Below are 23018 nucleotides of genomic sequence, written 5' to 3' on the forward strand. Positions count from 1 at the left end.
CAGTACAACGTGGACGATGCGTGGCTCTTCCTTTCGTCTTCCCGACGGTTCCGGGTCACTCTGTCCACCTGGAAAGGGGTATTCCACCACAGTGTGCCCAAAACACAGACACAGGTACTTAGTCTTTCCTTTCCCGTTAAGCGCAATAAAGAGTATCTAGATGGAGCTACGTCAGTGGTTCTCAAAGTGGATTCCAGGAACTTTGTGGGTTCCTATATGGGGGGTCTCACAACGCCACACGTTGTGAGCGTGTAGATCGGCTATTTTCACAATGTTTGCCTTTAATATTTAAGAGGCAATTTGGCTTTGATTTGTCATTTTAGAGGTATTAAAAAGTCCTTAAATTGTCACTTTAGAAATGTGCAGACAACCTCTATACAGTGAGGTCTTCAACAGGGGGTCCACGACCCCTAAGGGTCCGTGGAGGTACAGCAGGGCGGCCACAAAATTGTTGCTTTATTAAACATTTTTTACGTTTTTTTTTTCTCCCAAAATGGCCATTTGTCTTTAAATATTTTTAAAACATTTATGTTAAAAATAAATCATGATTCTGTCCATTTTGAATAGCTTGTATTTACTGTGCAAATGACAGTTTGTTGATAGTATTGACATTGGTTCTCAGTTAATAAGTAGTACGTTTAGAAATGGCAGTGGTATGGCCAGTTGACCACCCCGCTCGCTGTACCTTGTACATGTATGTATAAAATAAAGTAAAAATATGTTGTAGCCCCAACCCCCCACCCTATGAGGTGGAGAAAACAATGCTTCACATTAAGCTAATCATCTGGGGACCCTCCAAAATAATCTGGGGATTACCGACCGACAGGTTGAGAACCACTGCAATAATAGAGGGCTCTAGCAGGGCGGCTATAACCGGACGTTTTCATTAATTAATATTTTTTGCATCAGTTTTGGGGCTCCAGGCCCTCCAGGTGGTCGGGGATGGGCAGGCCGGTGAGCACGGTCAGACACTTGTTCCACACGTTGAACACGGGGCAGACGGGCTGGGCGAAGGCCACGTGGAAGGTGTGCAGGTGCTGCGAGCCCACGGCGTCGTAGAAGGTCAGCAGGCCGGCGTCGTAGTCCAGCAGCACGCCCACGCGCCGCAGGTGCGGCGAGGGCTCGATGGCCAGCTCCTTGCTGTTGTGGCGCACCACCCACGAGTTGTTGCAGCGGCACAGCACCCACGAGCACGGGTTCTTGCCGATCCACTCGTGCTTGGGCGCCGACTTGTAGGCGATGCCCACGGCGTACCTGGGTTTAAAGAGATTTGTCTTTTTTTAGCCATATCGACGTTGTCAGGTGAATGAATGAATGAATGAATGAATGAATAATGAGCCCCTCCAATTTCCCCCTTGCCATGAAGGAGAGGACCTCATGGTGCTGTGGTAAACAAACTTTTTTCACAAAATATGTTTTTTGCATGTAAAAGTAAATGTTCTTGCAGCCAACTTAATCAGCTGTTTGTGTCAAAGCAAATTGATTCAGGAAGATTTATTTTTTATCACACATGTTGATGAACTACCAACATATAAATCCATGTGATAGCTGCTAGCCGAAGATACCCTGAATTGCTAAGAGATGTCATTTTTCCTAAAACGTGGCTGTGGGGTAAAGTGAGACAAATGCTTTGGGGTAAAGTGATCTGATATCTGATCATTTCCATTTTTAGGATACATCCAGAATGAATGGGAAATGTGTAATCTTTTACTGATGTATCTTTTAGCTCGCCTAGAGGGGAGCAAATGTAATGATTCTCACTTCACCCCCTATGAATCCTCATGTGCCGCAAATGTACAGTACCTGGTTCACTTCACCCCCTTGATTTCTCTTGTTTGTCTCAGTTTACCCCTGAACTGGGGTAAAGAGCCCCTTGTCTTGAATACATTCTGATCATTTCCATTGTTTGGAAACATCCCGAATGAATGGGAAATGTGTACATTTTTACTGATATATCTTTTAGCTCGCCTAGAGCAGGGGTTTTCAAAGTGGATGACGGGGCACCCTGGGGTGCCGTGATGGAAGTCCAGGGGTGCCGCGAGATCATTTGATAATATTTGCAATTTATTTGGACACTTGAAACAATTTTAGTATCATTTTAAACTTGAAGTACAAAGTTATTTTCAGTCGGTTCTAACCAAAATGACTATTATCTCAACGTTTTCCTCGCAACATAATCACTAAAATATCGTCACTGTCGGGCAGAAACCTCGTATCTCCAAGTTTCAAATGTGTACGTCTTTTGGTAAAGCAAAGCCCTGCTTCATCATACAAGACTGTCACACAAAACTAGTGAAAACAGTTTGTATAGATGATAAATACAAAACGAACGGTTTTGGACATACAAGGTTTCCACCAGACAACGACGATATGCTATAAATATAAGGTGCTGGAAGTGAAAATTATAATATAAGGGTGCCTCGGATTAAAACAAATATTTATGGGGTGCCCTGAGACAAAAAAGTTTGGGAACCCCTGGCCTAGAGGGAAGCAAATGTAAAAAGTGTCACTTTACCCCAGTCTCCCCTACTTCTTCCACCACTCACCATGTGCTGCCTCCGATCAGAGCCTCCCAGTAGTGTCGTCCGCTGTCTATGTAGACGTTGCCCACCACACCGTAGCTGCTCTGGCTGCTGAAGCCCCCCTGGCCGTGGTGGCCCTTCTTGGAGGTGCTCTCGTCCCGCTCCACCGTCAGGTTGTCGTGGGAGATCTTCAGCTTCCGGTGGGCAGACTTGGGGTCCAGCTTGAACGGCTGGCCTGGCGGTGGGGGCGGGAGCGGGAGCGGGAGGAGAAGGAAGGGAGGAATTATGAGCTGGCCATGGTAGTCTGGCTGCCAACAGGCCTTTTTTGGCATAAGTATGACATTTGATATATATATTTTTTTTATTGGCCTAGAATATTGTCTATATACATACAGTCATGAATCCACCTGCTGACCGCCTTTATAGGGGGTAAAAGTGTAGGGCCCGCCCAATCACTTACTATACACTATACTATTCACCATATGCCATTTTCTTTTACAGAGGGCGCTAGAGAGTTTTTCTCTGTGTGCTGCTTCAAAAACATCTTTTCACTTCCTCCCAAATCTAAGAAAAAGAGATCCCAAGTAAGGAAGTGACAGGGAATTGTCTGTTGCCAGATATTGCCAAAGAAACAAGCGGCCAGGTCTATGAATAATAAGCCCAATAGAATTAACTAGGTTCAGTTTTACTACTTTACATTTGAAAATAGCAGATCAGCAAGCTCACAATGTGTCACATTGCGGCACTTTGTGAGTTTGTATATTTGCTATTTAAAAATATTGAGAAAAAAATAAAAATAAATAATTTGAATATTTTTTAAACATTTATTAAACACAAATCTGTGTGGAGGTCCCAGGCACCACATATTTTCAGATGGGAGTCTGCGACTGTGGACAAATATGTTAATCTGGGGTCCTTGATGTGAAAAGATTTGGGAACCACTGGTTTAAAAAATATTAGAAAGTAAGCCCAATAAACAACTACACAACTTGCTTATTATAAGCAGACATGGCAACACCGGTTCATTCAGAGCCCAGAGCGCCACTACTGACACTTTAATGCAAGGACACAGGAAACCAAATGATGTTTTTTATTTTCTTTCAGGATATGAACAGGAAGCCGGGGGCGGGGCCAGGAATATGGTGCATAAAGGAAAAAAAAATAACACCCAAAACATCAGCTTGAAGTAGCATGTGAGGGGTCTAAATAGGGTTTTTTAATTATTCTGAATCCATTGAAAGCATTTTTGTTTTGCATGAAAAACATGCCTTGGGCTAAAAAAGGCCTCCACAAAACTGTGAAAAGTGATAACTCATCACTCAATCTGAGTTCCCAGAAGTTATTTTTCTCACCACTAGGGTGGCGAGAACTCATCACTAAACCACAAAACTAAACTTTATGTTGGTGTGTTTACTGTTGAGTGAGAAAACAATGTTTCACTTTAAGTTAATCATCAGGGGACCCCCGCAAAATAATTTTGGACCCCCCTCCCCCTCACGGGGGTCCCGACCCACAGGTTGAGAACCACTGCTTTACTGTACAGTACGCCAGTGTGTTTTTTTGGCGTTGGCGCGGTTGGTTGCCAGCTGCTTACTGTTGGTCTTCAGGGTTCCCGGCTCGCTGCTGCGGCTCCCAGCCTGGTTGATGGCCTTCACCACGAAGATGTACTTGGTGCCGCTCTGCAGCCCGTGCACCGTGTAGTGGTTCTGCTTGATGTTGGGCACGATCATCCAGCTGTCCAACGAGTTGCACAGGCCTGGGGGAGAGAGAGGAGAGACGGAGGGGCGAGCGAGGGGGCGTGACAGGAAGGAGACGAAGATAAGGAGTGAGCACAGAGGGAGAGAGAGAGAGAGAGAGAGAGAGAGAGAGAGAGAGAGAGAGAGAGAGAGAGAGAGAGAGAGAGAGAGAGAGAGAGAGAGAGTTAGAATTGAAACCTCCAGTGGTGGAAAAAGTACTCACATTTTATACTTAATAAAAAACCTAATTAAAAGTATCAATACTGCAATGTAGTATGGTTGCAAGCTTATCAGCTAGCAACCATACTTTGGTGTGAACGTGCCCTCTCAAGTAAACAGAATTAAAAATGTACTTGAGTAAAAGCACACCATTATTGGTGTCAAAATGTAAAAGTGCTCAATAGGCAGTGTCCTATTTCAAGTTTTCAAGTTTTCAAATGTATAAAAAATCTTTTGAAAATAACAGATCTACATCTACAAGCTCACAATGTGTCGCATCGCAACACATTGTGAGCTTGTAGATAGGCTATTTTCAAATGGTCAAAATGTACAGTATATAGGGTTCAATTGATTAATGTATGTTTTGTGATAATCAAAATCTACAAAATAACTAGTAACTAAGGTTTTCAAATAAATGTAGTGGAGTAAAAGTACAATATTTGGATCCGAGATGTAGCAGAGTAGATACCCAGGGGGCAAACCAGCCTTTTTTTAGGAAACCTGCATTTGCCCCGACATAAAAAGTTGTCCACCAGAAATATTATCTATGACCCAGTAGGATCACAACCTATATGGACAACCCGGTCAATTTGTACAACAAAGTCCAATATGGCCGCCTCAATATTAGCCCCTATTAGTTTTAATGGGGGGTGAATAGGGCAAAATTTTAAACTGAGGGATATTTCCACGAAACTTCACAGGTTGATCAATGGTATACATATGAACATTTTTTGTATTGCAAGTTTCCATGAAATCCAATATGGCCGCCACAATATGGCCGCCATAATGTAAGGACCCAGAAAATAGGTTTTGCCTCTAACTTCTGAACCGGATGAGCTAGAAACGCAAACTTGGTGTCTATTTCATGGTGTCTGACCATGGGAGACTCAATGGAATAGCTAATTTTATTATTGGGTGTGTCTGGACCTTTATTGTGCATATTTGCAAGATGGTGGACTCCCAAAATAGAGCTTTAACATAATTTCTACCATGATTGTTGACTGCTTTTGCAAATACAAGCAATATGAATCCATTTGCTAAGATTTATGGCACAGAAGGGACTTATACCTGTATTATTCTTGAGTTTGCATGTTGTCAAAATGGCTGTAAACGAGATATTATATTTCCTGTCCGATTCTACTGTATGTAGTTGTAGCAATGACTTCAGATAAAATCAGAGACCAAAACAATGTATCTTAGAAATTATTTTTTAATTACAAAAAAAAGAAAAAAAGAGAGAGATTATCTCAATGAAATGAATGCAACTGCCTTTTGGGTCTTTCACACATAGACATGCACATGCTTTCCAACAACTTCAGCTTCAGGGAAATTATAATGAACACATGATTAAAACAGGCTGCATTATAATGCAAATAATTGCTAGTCACTATCACTGTCATGTGTACCTATCCTGCTGCATCTTGTCTCCAGTCCTTGGCAACGACACCCCAAGTAGCATGCAATTCCCTTCTTCGCACATGAACAGTTTTTCTGCCAGCCTTTGATACAGCTACATGATATTGCCTTGTCCATTGATATAGGCCAGGCTGGCTCTGTAGATGGACAGGGGACTGCCTTCCCATCAGTGAGAGACCATCCATATTCAGTGAAGCAAGGGATGTCTGGCTTCGCGATGTGTGCAGTTTTATCTATTATGGCTGCTAGAGCAGCTCTTTTCAGGTGCAGGCCAAAGGCATTTTCTGTAGGTGGCAGCAGCTTCAACAGGGTTGATCGGTTATTTAGGAACTTGTACACTCTCAGCTTTGCCAGGTCAAAGTCCTCCGAATGGTCAGCTTTTGATGCATATACAGCTATTGTGAGGTCTCTAGCCTGATTCTTGACATCCTCTGAGAGGGAATAAGAGGAATTTTCACCAAACTCCTGAAGTGCAGGGAGATCTAGACCCATGCTGGTCTTGAACCATGCCTTCTTTACCGTGAAAAAGGGATAGCTGGTGGTATCTCTGCCACTCAGGCTGTGAATAAAGGGCAGGGCACGACACTGTGCGAGTCCAAGGGCTGAGACCATGTGATGGATAGGAAGATATGCATCCTGCTCTGTTCTCACCCACAGCTCTGGAAGGTCTAGGAGGTGGGTGGCAGCATGATATAGGCACATGATGTCATCATCATGTGCCTATATCATGCTGCCACCCAGAAGAAGAAGGCATGGTTCAAGACCAGCATGGGTCTAGAGCTCCCTGCACTTCAGGAGTTTGGTGAAAATTCCTCTTATTCCCTCTCAGAGGATGTCAAGAATCAGGCTAGAGACCTCACAATAGCTGTATATGCATCAAAAGCTGACCATTCGGAGGACTTTGACCTGGCAAAGCTGAGAGTGTACAAGTTCCTAAATAACCGATCAACCCTGTTGAAGCTGCTGCCACCTACAGACAATGCCTTTGGCCTGCACCTGAAAAGAGCTGCTCTAGCAGTCATAATAGATAAAACTGCACACATCGCGAAGCCAGACATCCCTTGCTTCACTGAATATGGATGGTCTCTCAGTGATGGGAAGGCAGTCCCCTGTCCATCTACAGAGCCAGCCTGGCCTATATCAATGGACAAGGCAATATCATGTAGCTGTATCAAAGGCTGGCAGAAAAACTGTTCATGTGCGAAGAAGGGAATTGCATGCTACTTGGGGTGTCGTTGCCAAGGACTGGAGACAAGATGCAGCAGGATAGGTACACATGACAGTGATAGTGACTAGCAATTATTTGCATTATAATGCAGCCTGTTTTAATCATGTGTTCATTATAATTTCCCTGAAGCTGAAGTTGTTGGAAAGCATGTGCATGTCTATGTGTGAAAGACCCAAAAAGGCAGTTGCATTCATTTCATTGAGATAATCTCTCTCTCTTTTTCTTTTTTTTTTTAAATTAAAAAATAATTTCTAAGATACATTGTTTTGGTCTCTGATTTTATCTGAAGTCATTGCTACAACTACATACAGTAGAATCGGACAGGAAATATAATATCTCGTTTACAGCCATTTTGAAAACATGCAAACTCAAGAATAATACAGGTATAAGTCCCTTCTGTGCCATAAATCTTAGCAAATGGATTCATATTGCTTGTATTTGCAAAAGCAGTCAACAATCATGGTAGAAATTATGTTAAAGCTCTATTTTGGGAGTCCACCATCTTGCAAATATGCACAATAAAGGTCCAGACACACCCAATAATAAAATCAGCTATTCCATTGAGTCTCCCATGGTCAGACACCATGAAATAGACACCAAGTTTGCGTTTTTCTAGCTCATCTGGTTCAGAAGTTAGAGGCAAAACCTATTTTCTGGGTCCTTACATTATGGCGGCCATATTGTGGCGGCCATATTGGATTTCATGGAAACTTGCAATACAAAAAATGTTCATATGTATACCATTGATCAACCTGTGAAGTTTCGTGGAAATATCCCTCAGTTTAAAATTTTGCCCTATTCACCCCCCATTATAACTAATAGGGGCTAATATTGAGGCGGCCATATTGGACTTTGTTGTACAAATTGACCGGGTTGTCCATATAGGTTGTGATCCTACTGGGTCATAGATAATATTTCTGGTGGACAACTTTTTATGTCGGGGCAAATGCAGCACACCTTCCTTTGCCCCCTGGGTAAGAAGTAAAAGAGATACTCAAGTAAAGAGCAAATACCTCAAAATTGTACTTAAGTACATTACGTAAGTAATTGTAACCCGTTACTTTACAGTTTACACCATTGGAAACATATTTTTATAATGTTTTTTTGGCGCTTTTGAATTCGAATCCTGAAAAGGAACAGTTTTGGGACATAATGAGGCTTCCAGCCTGGCCCTGACAGAGACCATGTGCAAGGCAGCTGGAGCTGCGTGGCCCAGGCGTGTCACGTCACCCAAAAATACACTCCAACCCACCGTTCCCCCCCGAAAGATGAGTAAGCATTTCAAAATGAAACTCTTAAGGGGGCCACGTGGGGGAGGGGCGGGCAGAGTTGGGTCGCAGAGAGAAAACCGCTGAAAATGTCTTTTTTATTTTCGAGTTGTGCGTTTTTCAATCCGCAGGCTGTTTTCCCTGGCGCGTGAAGAAACTGGCACAAACTGTGGGGCTTTCCTTCACGCCGTTTCAGGCAAAGAGAGGGTTGGCGTCGTCGGCAAGGACTGCATACAGAGGGGGGGGGGGGGGGGGGGGGGGGGGGGGGGGGGGGAGGGGTGTTTATGCCTGAGCCCGTGGCAACAGTAGGCGAGAAGGAGGCTTCACCGATGCGGCGCGCAGGCACTGAAGAGCACTAGAGGAAGCAGGGGTGTCACACCAAATTATGGCGCCCTGGGTACAAGCATTTACTCACATTGTGGGCTTTAACTATTGGAAAATAGCAGATATACAAGCTTGTAGATCTGCTATTCTTTTTTTTTTTTTTTTATCTGCTATTCTTGAAGATTTTTGAACATTTGTGCAAGTCTTTGAATATTTCAAGTGTTTAAAAAAAAAAAAAACATGTTTCTATGTCAGTGGTGCTCACACTTTTTCATGGGAAGGACCCCCGAAATGATATGTATTTGGCCACGGACCCCCATCTCAAAATATTTAGTTCCAGGGACCCCCAAGAAGCAAAATTCAAGTTAAAAATGTTCGCTTAAAAAAATACACATATTCAAAGATTTGCACACATTTTCACGACCTTTCAAAAATAGCAGATCTACAAGCTCGCAGCGCGGCACTCGGTGCCGCGCTGTGAGCTTGTATATCGGCTATTTTTCAATAGCTAAAGTATAAAATAATTAAGGCCCCTCCACCTTGGGCCCTGGTAACTCAGTCCCCACTCCCCCCCCCCCCCCCCCCCCCCCCCCCCCCCTTGTGACACCCCTGAGAGAAAGTCATTCACACCTCGTTGGCTGCATAGCTCCATTGAGCTCTCCCACTGCCAAGTGAGTGTGTGCGTTTGTGTGTGCGTCTCTGTGTGTGTCTGTGTGTGTGTGTGTGTGTGTGTGTGTGTGTGTGTGTGTGTGTGTGTGTGTGTGTGTGTGTGTGTGTGTGTTTGCGCGCGCATGTGTCCTGTTGTGTGGCACTAAATAACTGCTGTGCCGCATGGCGTTCTTAGCACTCCACTCCACTGTTTTCCCATTGAGCCGGGCCATTATGCAATATGCATGTTGTGTTTATAAGTGTGTGTGTGTGTGTGTGTGTGTGCAGGGGCGGTTTTTATAAACTGGGGGCTCCCCACAAAGGTAGTAAAAGAGGCCCCCCCCCCCCATGAGCGCGCGTGAAAAATAGATATGCGTGAAAAAAAACAGTATGCGTGCGTGCGAAGTGCAGGAATTAAAAATGCCACCCTCCAACTCAATACCTATTCTGAAAAAGTGATGATTTAGCATGACAAGACGATGAACTTGACAAGACAATGAAGAGCAGAGGCAGAGGAAGCCTATTTGTTGTCATTATGGTTGGTTTTAAATACCTAACCACAATCATTTTGGATCTATTTGATTAATTTAAGAAGAGTACAGTAAGGTAGCCTATATAGAGTAGGCCTATATGTATATTTTTATACAGGACATATTTGATGCAGGACAATAATTATTTTAATAACAATAAGGGAATATCAGTGAATAATAATACTTTAAAATTATATTTTAATTATTAATTATTTAATTTAATTATTATTTTTCAAAACTTTGATAAAATTAAAGCTGCAAGCAGCAATGACCGGGCCCTCGCAGCTCTACCCACATCACAAGGGGCAACAGCCAATCAGAAGAGGGGACAGGACTAAGTTAAACCAATTAAGGTGAAGGACTCTTGATGAAGTCATATGACACCAGCCACAAGTCTGTACGACAAACGGTTCATGAGATATAGAGGCACTTCCTGTTTGGCGAAGGGCACTTCCTGTTTGGCGAAGGAAGCGCCAATTAAGGTTAAGGACTCTTAATCAAGTCATATGACACCAGCCCCGAGTCTGTACGACAAACGGTTCATGAGATATAGAGGCACTTCCTGTTTGGTGAAGGGCACTTCCTGTTTGGCGAAGGAAGTTTGATCTCTGTGTGAAACCTATTGACTCCAGTGAGCAGTTGGTCAATTCTTTAAACAATCATAACTTTTGACAGGAATGGGCTAGAGACTTACTTTTTTTTTCTAAATGCTCAGAATAATGAGCCCAGCAGGGGGCCCCCTCTGCCTTGGGGCTCTACGCAGTTGCGTAGTCTGCGTAGAGCAAATGCCCGCCCCTGTGTGTGTGTGTGTGTGTGTGTGTGTGTGTGTGTGTGTGTGTGTGTGTGTGTGTGTGTGTGTGTGTGTGTGTGTGTTTGTGTGTGTGTGTGTGTGTGTGCGCGTGCGTGCGTGCGTGCGCGCGCGCGCGCACACACACGTGCGTGCACACATGCATGTGTTCTCTGCACTCAGCCCCCATCATCCTTTCCATGGCTTGGACGTCAAGGGGTTTACAACTATACCCACCCACAATGGTAAAATGTACACACCTCAACCCAGAAACCATCTCAGAGCCAAGTGGGGAGCGTTTACCCGCTGACAATGTCACACTGGCCCATAATGACCACAAGTCATGGGCACACACAGCTCATTTCTACCCAATGCGATTAATCACTCAAACCCCAGCTTCTATGATCTGGGGGGTTCAAGTGGTTAATAGCAAACTTTAGCTGATCTACAAGCTCACAATTGGATTTTGATTTGTGATTGTATGGAGGAGATGAGTTCAGCACAATGTCTTCACTTTTAATACCGAAACCTTAATATTGTCGTTGTCGGGTAGAAACCTTGTATCTCCAAGTTTCAAATTCTTCTCAAAGTAAAGCCCTGCTTCATCATACAAGGCTGTCGCACAAAAGTAGTGAAAACAGCAGATCTACAAGCACACAACGCCTCGCACCGCGAGGCGTTGTGTGCTTGTAGATCGGCAGTTTTCACTAGTTTAAACCATTTTTAAAATGATAAATGCAAAACCAACGGTTTTGGACATACCGTACAAGATTTCCACCCGACAACGACGATATGCAACGATTCGGTCGTTCAGACCTTCATCAGGCATCCTCTAGATTTGTCAATGTAAAAAGGCCTGGATTGTGAGAGATCTTTTCCGACTTGAAATCTCAGCATTATTACGTCATTCTTCGCTGATGGGAAGGAAGTTTGCTGCTGCCTATAGAAGATGTTTGACTCCTGGCGTTGTGTTTTATAAGATGGAACATTATTTCATGGATGTGACAGAAAGGCCAACGGCAATATACTGTATCTGACACACAGGATGTTGTGAGAACATAAGACCTGCTCTGACACTGCAACCACTGGAGGTGACGACCAGGGGTGCCACACCAAATTCTGGGCCCTGGGTACAACAAGGATTCACTGCGGGCCCCCCATGAATGTTCTTCATAGGGGTAGGGGGGAGTTTAACCAATTTAGACTGGGAAGGCATTATTACGCATTATTTTGTGCTTTAACTATTGAAAAACAGCAGGTATACAAGCTCACAGCACTGCACTCGCCACGAGCTTGTAGATCTGCTATTTTTGAAAAAAATAATAATTGTGAAAGTCTTTGAATATTTCAAATCCTTCTAAGGTTTTTTGAAAAACCTATTTTTCCCATCTCAAAATATTTAGTTCCAAGGACCCCCCAGAAGCATAATTTGAGTTACAAATGTTCACTTAAAAAATACACATATTCAAAGATTTGCACACATTTTCACACCTATTAAAAAAATTCAGATATTTTTCAATAGCTAAAGTATAAAAGAATTAAGGCCCCTCCACCTTGGGCCCTAGTAACTCAGACCCACTTTCCCCCCCCTTGTGACGCCCCTGTGTATCTGACACACAGGTTGTGACAACATTAAGACCTGCTCTGACACTGTGACTGCAGGCACTGGAGGTGACGACACACAGAACGGAAAACTGAGGAAAAAAAGCTAAACCGTTTCACTTAGGCACACCGATTTAGGCGTTTAGCAGACACCCTTAGCCACAGCGACAAAGTGTGAGGCGAGAATAAACGGCCTGATGAACCCTCGTCAACAAACAACACGGTAAATGGACAAGTAAATGGAGTGCCAATAAAAACAACTGAATGCTGCAAAGTAACTATAGGATGCACCTGTTTTGGTTTAAAAATATTTTGTTATAATTAAAGCTATACTATGTAACTTTTTTAATAAAACAAATCTTAAAATTGTCCTAATTATTAAATCGCTAAAGTTTTAGAACACCCACTCTGTTCATTTCAGCTCCCAAAGCCTTTTCTTTATATGTGTTCTACTGAGCCCTGGTGGCCGTGACCGGGGCTGTTTTTCCCGGCAAAATTACGTCATATGCATCATCCTGTACACGTGTCTCCCTACCGGCCAATCAAAGCCCAGATCATACACTGCCGAGCTCTTCAGGAATTACACTGCAGTGTTTACACTGGGCTAGGAGTTTAGCATGTAGCTCCCCAACCGAGGCTCGTAGAGGGACACGAAAGACCTCTTTGGATAGGTCTCGGCGAGGCGGACGCGGTGGTCTGATGGCCCGATCCGCGGCGAAAAACGGACGAAAAAAGCAGACGCGACCGCGGTTTGCTATAACGCTACTGACCACTAGTTGAGCAACTTACACAGTATAGCTTTAATGCAATGTCACTGTTGTTCATGTGACACTATACATAATACTGCAACACCGCGAAAATGATAATAATAATGAGAAAGTGTCGGCTCTAAACCCCTAGTTGCTCCCGGTGAGCAGGTCGGTGCCTTTATGGTTCCCTCTGCCATCGGTGTGTGAATGTGTGAATGTAATGCACAATCTCTGTAAATCGCCTTATAAAGCACTATATAAATGCACCATTTTTTTGGGGCCAGTATTATATTATTTAGTCGACTAAAACTAGACTAAAATGAAAACTTTCCAGAATGATGACTAAAATATGACTAAAACGAAATTTAATTATATTAAAAAAGACTATGACTAAAAACCAAATCAAAAAGAGTGCAAGGAAGCCGCTTTGGGAGAACACCAAGACAAGGACAGTAGGAGAATATGAGGGCAGGAGTTAGTCATTCTCTGCAGCGTGACATCTATCAGCTTATAGAGAGAAAGGAATAAATAAGAAAAGGACTTCAAAACAGGAGAGATGAAAGAAAGGGAAATGGCAGCTTGATTGATAGCTATAGTCTTCAGAAGTATTGACCCCATTTCCTGTCCTGGTAGTTGTCGCTCACTGAAGTGTGCACTGCAGCCTGCTGTTATGCTTGGCTCTGCATCGTGTGTGCAAAAAAAACAAATAAAAAATAAATAAAGAGTGCTTAGGCCTGTCACAATTATTACATAATCGTATAATCGCAATTATTTGACATATTCGCAAATATTTTGACATAATAGTCATAATCGTGTTGAAAAATGTTCATATATTTTCAAGAATAGTGAAAATAGCAGAGCTACAAGCTCCGGTTTGGGAGAAAAATCAAACCTCGGTTCGAAGTGAAGCGGTGAATCTGAGGAAATTGTCTAGAGCTATGGATTCAGATTTCTGAATGATTTTATCTGGAGGGCCGGATTGTCATGTGAAGCTTGACCAATCCTAATTTTTAGGGACATTTTTAATCATCCAATCATCAGACCGGGACGGACACTACACACATATTCTGGACGTACGGGACAGATAAAACCTGTTCATTCTGGACTGAAATGACCATATATGGACATGGGGGACACACATTTACGGACAGATAAAACCTGTTCATTCTGGACTGAAATGACCATATATGAACAGGGGACACACAAAGCCACTCCTTGGACCGCTTCAAAAAACAGACAGGGTCTAACAACGCGGTAGCTTCCACGTGGATCTGTGATGTCATCTATGACGTCAGCACCATCTCCATATTTGGGCAAAGTTTCAGCCCGAGCCACTCTCCTCCAAGTCCCTGCTTGGCATTTACCACCCTCCAGAGATTTCCAGTATAAAATGTAAGTTCTAAAGTGTCTGACAAATTGGCAGCGTGCAAGAGAAATTTGGCACTGATCACGGTTCAGTGGGTTGTAAGATTAGCAGACAAACTCACAGACATAAACACCCTCTTCTAGGAGGCTCACTTTAAAAAAAAACAGTCGCGTCACCTCTCGAGGTGCAGGCAGCAAGGCAGGCATATACTGCAGTGCTTCCCAATCAGTACAGTACTCACTGATGACGTCAGCTTGTCCAGTAAACTACGGCAGGGGTTCCCAAACCTTTTTGTCTCAGGGCACCCCAGGAATATATTTTTTTAATCCGAGGCACCCCTACATTATAATTTTCACTCCCAGCACCATATATTTATAACATATCGTCGTCGTCGGGTGGAAACCTTGTGTGTCCAAAACCGTTCGTTTTGTCTTTATCTATAAAATGTACTAAACTATTGAAAACAGCTGATCTACAAGCACACAACGCCTCGCGATGTGTGCTTGTAGATCGGCTGTTTTCACTAGTTTTGTGCGACAGTCTTGTATGATGAAGCAGGGCTTGGCTTTACCAAAAGACGTACACATTTGTAACTTGGAGATACTAGGTTTCTGCCCGACAGTGACAATATTTTAGTGTGATAATGGCCATTTTGGTCAGAATTGACTGAAAATAACTTCTACTACTTCAAGTTTAAAATAATACTTATTTATTCAAGTGTCCAAATAAATTCCAAGTATTATCAAATGATCTCGCGGCACCCCAGGGTGCCCCGTCACCCACTTTGAAAACCCCTGAACTACGGTACTCACTGATGACGTTAGCTTGTCCAGTGAAGATGGCGTACTGGAGCTCGTAGGAGACCACGCAGAACTCGTCGTCGGACGTCCAGTGGACGGTGATGGTGTCGTAGGACGCCGTGCACAGCTCCTCCCGGATGGCCGGAGCGCTGGGAGCTGGGGAGGACGCAAAACACAAACAGCAGTGGTGAAAAAACTTTTTTTACTTAACCACTAGTTCACGTGGGCCTAGAATTATTTAATGATATAACTATTGAGAAAATAGCAGATATACAAGCTCAAAGCGCGAGTTCAATGAACCAGAGTACAATGAACCAGCGCTGAAGTCGTCGACTAAAACTGTGACGAAATATGTTCGTCGAGTACCTTTGTCCACTGACGAAAACGAAATGAAAACTAAACAAAAACTAAATATAATGTTAATTTTGTCAACAAATAAACTAGACTAAAATGTTGGAGAGCCCCCACCCCATTTGGTTCCATTTGTACACTCTCAGATTCAAAGACCAAAACACCAGGGGGTCCCCCCGTCCCCAGACACCACCACGCTGACGACCTCTGTGTTAGTTAGCATAATAAGCTGCTCTGTCATTTGCGATGCAGTTCTGATCCGAGTACAAAGGAGATTTGTATAAAGACGTTTTAACACAACCCGAGGGGATAAGGTTTGACGGAACTGTGACCAGCTGTGTGTAAAGCGGTCCCAAGCTTCTGTGTCGCTGACCATATTTGGACCGTGAGGCTTTGAACAGACCCCCGCCACCGCTCTAACAGCCTAGGGCGAACAGGTGTCCCACTTTATGAGAGGAACTGCACAGAGTTTGCATCCCTTGTCCCACGTCCCCACATATCGTCGTCGTCGGGTGGGAACCTAATTGTATGTCCAAATATCCAATGTTCTTTTAATATCTATCATTTTAAAAATGAGAGATATTTCACTTTCTGGTGACTCATATTGTCCTCCAAATACGTGAGCTCACGTATTAGGAGGACAGTATGGAGTCACCAGAACCAAGAACTGGTGTTTTTCTGGTGTTTCTATCACGGTTAAAATGGAGTTTGAAGTTAGAATGGGTTTGTATAGGAAGGGGGTGTGTCTGATAAAATGAATATCAAATATCTAAGTATTGAATCAAGGAACTTAAAACTGTCTGCTGGGGTGCTCCCAAAAGCCTGAGTAGATGATAAAATGACAAAAAGTTTTTTTTAAAGTGAAATATCCCTTTAAGGTTTTTTTTTTCTTTTTTTTTTCTTCTCTGTATGTTGTATTTTCTTTTTTTGCTTGTCTCATCTGTATGTAGCATAGTATTGTCCTGTATATGTTGTTTTGTATGTCCCTTTAAAAAATGGAAAAACAAAAATAAACATATTGTTTAAAAAAAAGAAATATCCCTTTAAAATAGCGAAATAAAGTGCTACCAAAAGCACACGCCTCGCATTGCGAGGTGTTGTGTGCTTGTAGATCGGCTATTTTCACTAGTTTTGTGTGACAGTCTTGTACCAGTATGATGAAGTAGGGCTTTATGAAATATGTTATAAAGAGAGTCTCATGGGAACACATCGTCGTCACAATTACTTTCAACAAAGAAATAAAATCCGACACAGGCTTGTTTTGCTGTGTTGCTATGGCAATGCGACCCAACCCAAAGTTCTGCCCCCGCGCCGTCTTTTACACTTGAAAGTTTCGGAGCGTACAGTCCTTGGCATTTAACTGCATTGCTGGGCAGGATCTCATCCTGTCAGAAAAAAATATGACAACATTCCTGTTTTACGTATTCATGCTGCGCAACCTCTCGAGTAATCGCCCAATAGCTCATAGAAAGCGAATAAATGGAAATAAGATGTAAAGCCACTGTCTCTAAATTGATCGCAGAGACACTTTCCATCTCTCCCCCACTCTCTCTCTCTCTCTCTCTCTCTCTCTCTCTCTGCCTCCATGTTTGTCTCTCAGAGCCTGTGCTCAGGGGCGTCACACCAAATTCTGGGCCCTGGGTACAAAGATTCACTGCGGGCCCCCCATGAATGTTAACTATTGAAAAATAGCAGATATACAAGCTCACAGCGCGGCACCGAGTGCCGCGAGCATGTAGATCTGCTATTTTTGAAAAATTGTGAAAATGTGTGCAAGAAACCTATGTTTCCATGTCAGTGGTGCTCAAAGTTTTTCCAAGGACCCCCAAGATGATATGTATTTGGCCACGGACCCCCATCTCAAAATATTTCATTCCAGGGACGCCCCAGAAGCAAAATCTGCTACTACTTTTCAAAAATAGTAGATCTACAAGCTCGCAGCTGTAGATCTGTTATTTTTCAATAGCTAAAGTTACTAGGGCCCCTTCACCTTGGGCCCTAGTAACTCCCACTTTTCCCCCCCTTGTGACGCCCATGCCTGTGCTCATGAGTGGCTGCACAATGTGGCATGACTCACAGTGATTGGGTTAGAGAACAGGGCCTTGGGCGGAGTGCTGCTCTCGCATCACAGAGGATGAATAAACACGAGACAGGCATTTCTCACAAGCTCTCCTTCCATATCCACTCCCCGCCAAGCCTTGTTCTTCTTGTCGCCAGTACACTGGCATTTACATAGCAGCAGTTAAGGATGTTTATGGTCAATACATAGCAGGGGTCTTCAACGTTTTCAGGCCAGGGCCATCATTTTAAAAATGATTTAAACTAGTGAAAACAGCCGATCTACAATCACACAACGCCTCGCACCGCGAGGCGTTGTGTGCTTGTAGATCATCTGTTTTCACTACTTTTGTGCGACGGCCTTGTTTGATCAAGCAGAGCTTTACTTTGCAAAAGAACGTACACATTTTGAGATACGGGTTTTCCACCCGACAATGACGATATACTAGTGTTGTTGCTGCTCTTACAGAAGTGTACACGTCTGGACAGATGGAGTCAGAATGTGCCGTTTCACATACTAAACTAAGTTCAAGTGTTCAAAAAAATTATAGTTTACTGCACTTTGTAGGGCAGTATAGAGCTCAGACGGCACGTTCACCGAAATGTCCTCGGATGCCACAAACAACCTCAGTTTGGCAGCCATCTACACATTGCAATGCATTGAAACTAGGGTGCTGTCATGACTTATATGCTGAAATTCCACGTGGCAGCAACCCAGTCCCTAAATGAAGCACATTTAATCTAGCCCCAGGGCCAAGCTGTACTGAAGCATACTAACTAGTAGTCTAGAGGGGAGCCTTCAGCAAAGGCACTGAGTGAGGCTGGGGAAAAAAGAAAAAACTTGAACATTTTCAGCAGTGGTGGAAGAAGTACTCTTTTTGTTTTTACTGAAGTAAAAGTGTTAATACCACAATATAGAAATGAGTCTGTTACAAGTGCAAGTTCGATAATCAAAATATACTTGAGTGACTTCTAACATCTTGCCATTGGCAAGACAGTAGATTTTCAGGGGATTTGCATTGCGAGTGCTTGCAGATCTGCTATTTTCACAACTTTTGTGCTGCCCCCGCGCCGTCTTTTACACTTGAAAGTTTCGGAGCGTACAGTCCTTGGCATTTAACTGCATTGCTGGGCAGGATCTCATCCTGTCAGAAAAAAATATGACAACATTCCTGTTTTACGTATTCATGCTGCGCAACCTCTCGAGTAATCGCCCAATAGCTCATAGAAAGCGAATAAATGGAAATAAGATGTAAAGCCACTGTCTCTAAATTGATCGCAGAGACACTTTCCATCTCTCCCCCACTCTCTCTCTCTCTCTCTCTCTCTCTCTCTCTCTGCCTCCATGTTTGTCTCTCAGAGCCTGTGCTCAGGGGCGTCACACCAAATTCTGGGCCCTGGGTACAAAGATTCACTGCGGGCCCCCCATGAATGTTAACTATTGAAAAATAGCAGATATACAAGCTCACAGCGCGGCACCGAGTGCCGCGAGCATGTAGATCTGCTATTTTTGAAAAATTGTGAAAATGTGTGCAAGAAACCTATGTTTCCATGTCAGTGGTGCTCAAAGTTTTTCCAAGGACCCCCAAGATGATATGTATTTGGCCACGGACCCCCATCTCAAAATATTTCATTCCAGGGACGCCCCAGAAGCAAAATCTGCTACTACTTTTCAAAAATAGTAGATCTACAAGCTCGCAGCTGTAGATCTGTTATTTTTCAATAGCTAAAGTTACTAGGGCCCCTTCACCTTGGGCCCTAGTAACTCCCACTTTTCCCCCCCTTGTGACGCCCATGCCTGTGCTCATGAGTGGCTGCACAATGTGGCATGACTCACAGTGATTGGGTTAGAGAACAGGGCCTTGGGCGGAGTGCTGCTCTCGCATCACAGAGGATGAATAAACACGAGACAGGCATTTCTCACAAGCTCTCCTTCCATATCCACTCCCCGCCAAGCCTTGTTCTTCTTGTCGCCAGTACACTGGCATTTACATAGCAGCAGTTAAGGATGTTTATGGTCAATACATAGCAGGGGTCTTCAACGTTTTCAGGCCAGGGCCATCATTTTAAAAATGATTTAAACTAGTGAAAACAGCCGATCTACAATCACACAACGCCTCGCACCGCGAGGCGTTGTGTGCTTGTAGATCATCTGTTTTCACTACTTTTGTGCGACGGCCTTGTTTGATCAAGCAGAGCTTTACTTTGCAAAAGAACGTACACATTTTGAGATACGGGTTTTCCACCCGACAATGACGATATACTAGTGTTGTTGCTGCTCTTACAGAAGTGTACACGTCTGGACAGATGGAGTCAGAATGTGCCGTTTCACATACTAAACTAAGTTCAAGTGTTCAAAAAAATTATAGTTTACTGCACTTTGTAGGGCAGTATAGAGCTCAGACGGCACGTTCACCGAAATGTCCTCGGATGCCACAAACAACCTCAGTTTGGCAGCCATCTACACATTGCAATGCATTGAAACTAGGGTGCTGTCATGACTTATATGCTGAAATTCCACGTGGCAGCAACCCAGTCCCTAAATGAAGCACATTTAATCTAGCCCCAGGGCCAAGCTGTACTGAAGCATACTAACTAGTAGTCTAGAGGGGAGCCTTCAGCAAAGGCACTGAGTGAGGCTGGGGAAAAAAGAAAAAACTTGAACATTTTCAGCAGTGGTGGAAGAAGTACTCTTTTTGTTTTTACTGAAGTAAAAGTGTTAATACCACAATATAGAAATGAGTCTGTTACAAGTGCAAGTTCGATAATCAAAATATACTTGAGTGACTTCTAACATCTTGCCATTGGCAAGACAGTAGATTTTCAGGGGATTTGCATTGCGAGTGCTTGCAGATCTGCTATTTTCACAACTTTTGTGCTGCACTTTTGTATGATGATCAGGGCTTTCATTTACGAAACAAACATACACATTTGAAACTTGGAGATACAACATTTATGCCCGACAGTGACAAAATACTGAGGAGTTGAAACAGCACATCTATACAAAGCCTTACCTGTGAGGTAGTCCAGGCTTTGAAGTAAAGACTATATGACATACATGTGAGGTAGTCCAGGCTTTAAAGTAAAGACTATAAGACATACATGTGAGGTAGTCCAGGCTTTAAAGTAAAGACTATATGACATACATGTGAGGTAGTCCAGGCTTTAAAGTAAAGACTATATGACATACATGTGAGGTAGTCCAGGCTTTAAAGTAAAGACCGTATGAAGCCGTACCTGTGAGGTAGTCCAGACTTTCCAGCAGCTTCTTCTCCCTGGTGAAGTCCAGGGCGAAGGTGTCGAAGGTGTCCGTCAGGTTGATCTCCGGGATCAACACCTGGGTCGACGCCGTCGCCATGGAGACCCTACGAAGCGGAGATGAGCAGCAATTCATATTTTAACATTTTGTGTTTTTTTCTCGTAAATTACTGTAACATCCTACTTGATCACACTGTGCAGCATCACACGAAAGCATCAAAAATAGCAGATCCACAAGCTCGAAAGCTCGGAGCAAAGCGGCACGTTTAGTCGGGGGCCTTAGGGAGATAACATGGCCATTTCGTGCTATATTAGTCTAAAAGCGCCAAATTGCACAGATGTAGCCCAGGGCATGCTCTAATGATTTAGCTAGGGCGCCCGAGTCGACGACCTTCGGGGTCGCCACAGCGGCCAAATCAAGTTGGGCTCCCATCGACTTTCTATACAGGAGGAAAATACCCAGAAAAACATTATTTTCATGGGTATTTATTAAGTAGAAAGTGAGGGGTCTAACTAGGGGTTTGTCATGATGCTGAATCCATTGCAAGCATTTGTTTTGCACAAAAAACATTCCTTGGGCTATAAATGGCCCCAGAAAACAATGGTTTAGTGATGAAAAGTGATGAGTCATCACTTTTCACCGTTTTGTGGGTGTTTTCTTGGTCCATTTATAGCCCAATGAATGTTTTTTTGTGCAAAGCAAATGCTTGCAATGGATTCAGCATCATGACAAACCCCTCGTTAGACCCCTCATATCCTACTTAAAGCAGATTCTTTTTCTGGGTATTTTCCTCCTGTATCAGAAAGTCAATGGGAGCCCAACTTGATTTGGCCGCTGTGGCGACCCCAAAGGTTGTCGACTCGGGCGCCCTAGCTAAATCATTAGAGCATGCCCTGGGCTACATCTGTGCAAAATGTGGCGCTTTTAGACTAATATAGCGCGAAATATCCCTAACGCCCCCGACTAGTTTCGAGCTTGTACGTCTTCTTAGACGATATGACAGCTAAAGCAGTGAAAAAAAGCCTGAATTTCAATTGAATCAAGTCAGCACTCTTGCCAATGAGCTGTGGGAGTGGCCCCATGTGTATCAATATGATACTATCTGCAGGGTGCGATTAAATGACAGGTGAGACTGAAATCAGTTTTACAATTTGCATATTCGCATTATTGCTCACTATGAGGGCTTGAAAGCCGGGATTTGCTCCAATCTGGCTACCGGTTTCCACCCCCTCCACACACAGCCCAGAGCGACAGTATTGACTTGCTGCCCAGTGAGTGCTCGATCCGCCCAGAGCAGAGCTGAATGGGAACAGAATCAACGGCGCGCTGCGGGCCCTGTGAGTTTTCAGCTCCGGCCAAACAGCTTTCCGATCACAGTCTGATTATTCCGACAGGGGTCTGTGCCCTCCATTATGTCGGAATCGAAGGATCGCAGGCTTAATGTCGTTCAGCACCGACCGGACTTTCCACAACCATTTATTTGAATTTGAAATCACTACTTAATAAAAGTGTTTTTCCCCATGTAATTAAAAGTTATTTTTAATGGAATTCCTCTTAAAAAAACGTTTGGATTTTTTTTAATTGGGATTTCTTTTATTAACTTTTCTTGAACATCTTTTGAAAGTAGGGAGGCTGCTTCAATATTTTACAAGCCGTTCTGGGGGGGGGTTCTGGGGGATATCTCGGGAAACTCGAGAGGGGGCAGCCAATGAGTGAACGACAGAATTTAGGGAACAAAAAATAAAGGGGTGTTTTTAGTCGTGACCCATAAAAATGGGTCTCGACTAAGGATGGGACGATAATCATCTTATCGTTTATCGTGATAAATAACACTCAAAATAACACTCAAAATAACACTCAAAATAACACTCAAAATAACACTGAAAATAATCGTGACATGACATTTTCATAATAATAATAATAATAATATCTGGGACTTATATAGCGCTTTTCTTAATACTCAAAGACGCTTAACATTGGGCCTACGGGGGCTAGGGGGAGGGAAGCTAAAAACAACTTTATTAGGAACAAATATACTAATAAAAATTATAGAAAGAGTACAAAAGAGAAAAACATTCAATAAAAACATCAAGAATAAAACAAGAGTTAAAAAGGAAGTCAACTGGGGAAGGCAATTTGGAACAGGTGGGTTTTC

General features: G+C 43.3%; 1 protein-coding gene across 1 annotated transcript in view; it reads right to left on the minus strand.

The window, feature by feature from the left end:
• Positions 1–905: 905 nt before the first annotated feature.
• The window catches only part of LOC308279991 (E3 ubiquitin-protein ligase Midline-1-like), a gene marked incomplete at both ends in the record, with an annotated part of 68139 nt that continues 46026 nt past the window's right edge, over positions 906–23018 (minus strand). The window contains 5 exons of the mRNA XM_080720229.1: positions 906–1254; positions 2547–2757; positions 4117–4278; positions 15208–15351; positions 20842–20969. Of these exons, the coding sequence (XP_080576355.1) occupies positions 906–1254; positions 2547–2757; positions 4117–4278; positions 15208–15351; positions 20842–20969 (994 nt within the window). The remainder of the gene's footprint in view (positions 1255–2546; positions 2758–4116; positions 4279–15207; positions 15352–20841; positions 20970–23018) is intronic.

This window comes from Nannobrachium achirus (assembly GCF_963921795.1).
Source record: "Nannobrachium achirus genome assembly, chromosome: 24".
Taxonomy (NCBI): domain Eukaryota; kingdom Metazoa; phylum Chordata; class Actinopteri; order Myctophiformes; family Myctophidae; genus Nannobrachium; species Nannobrachium achirus.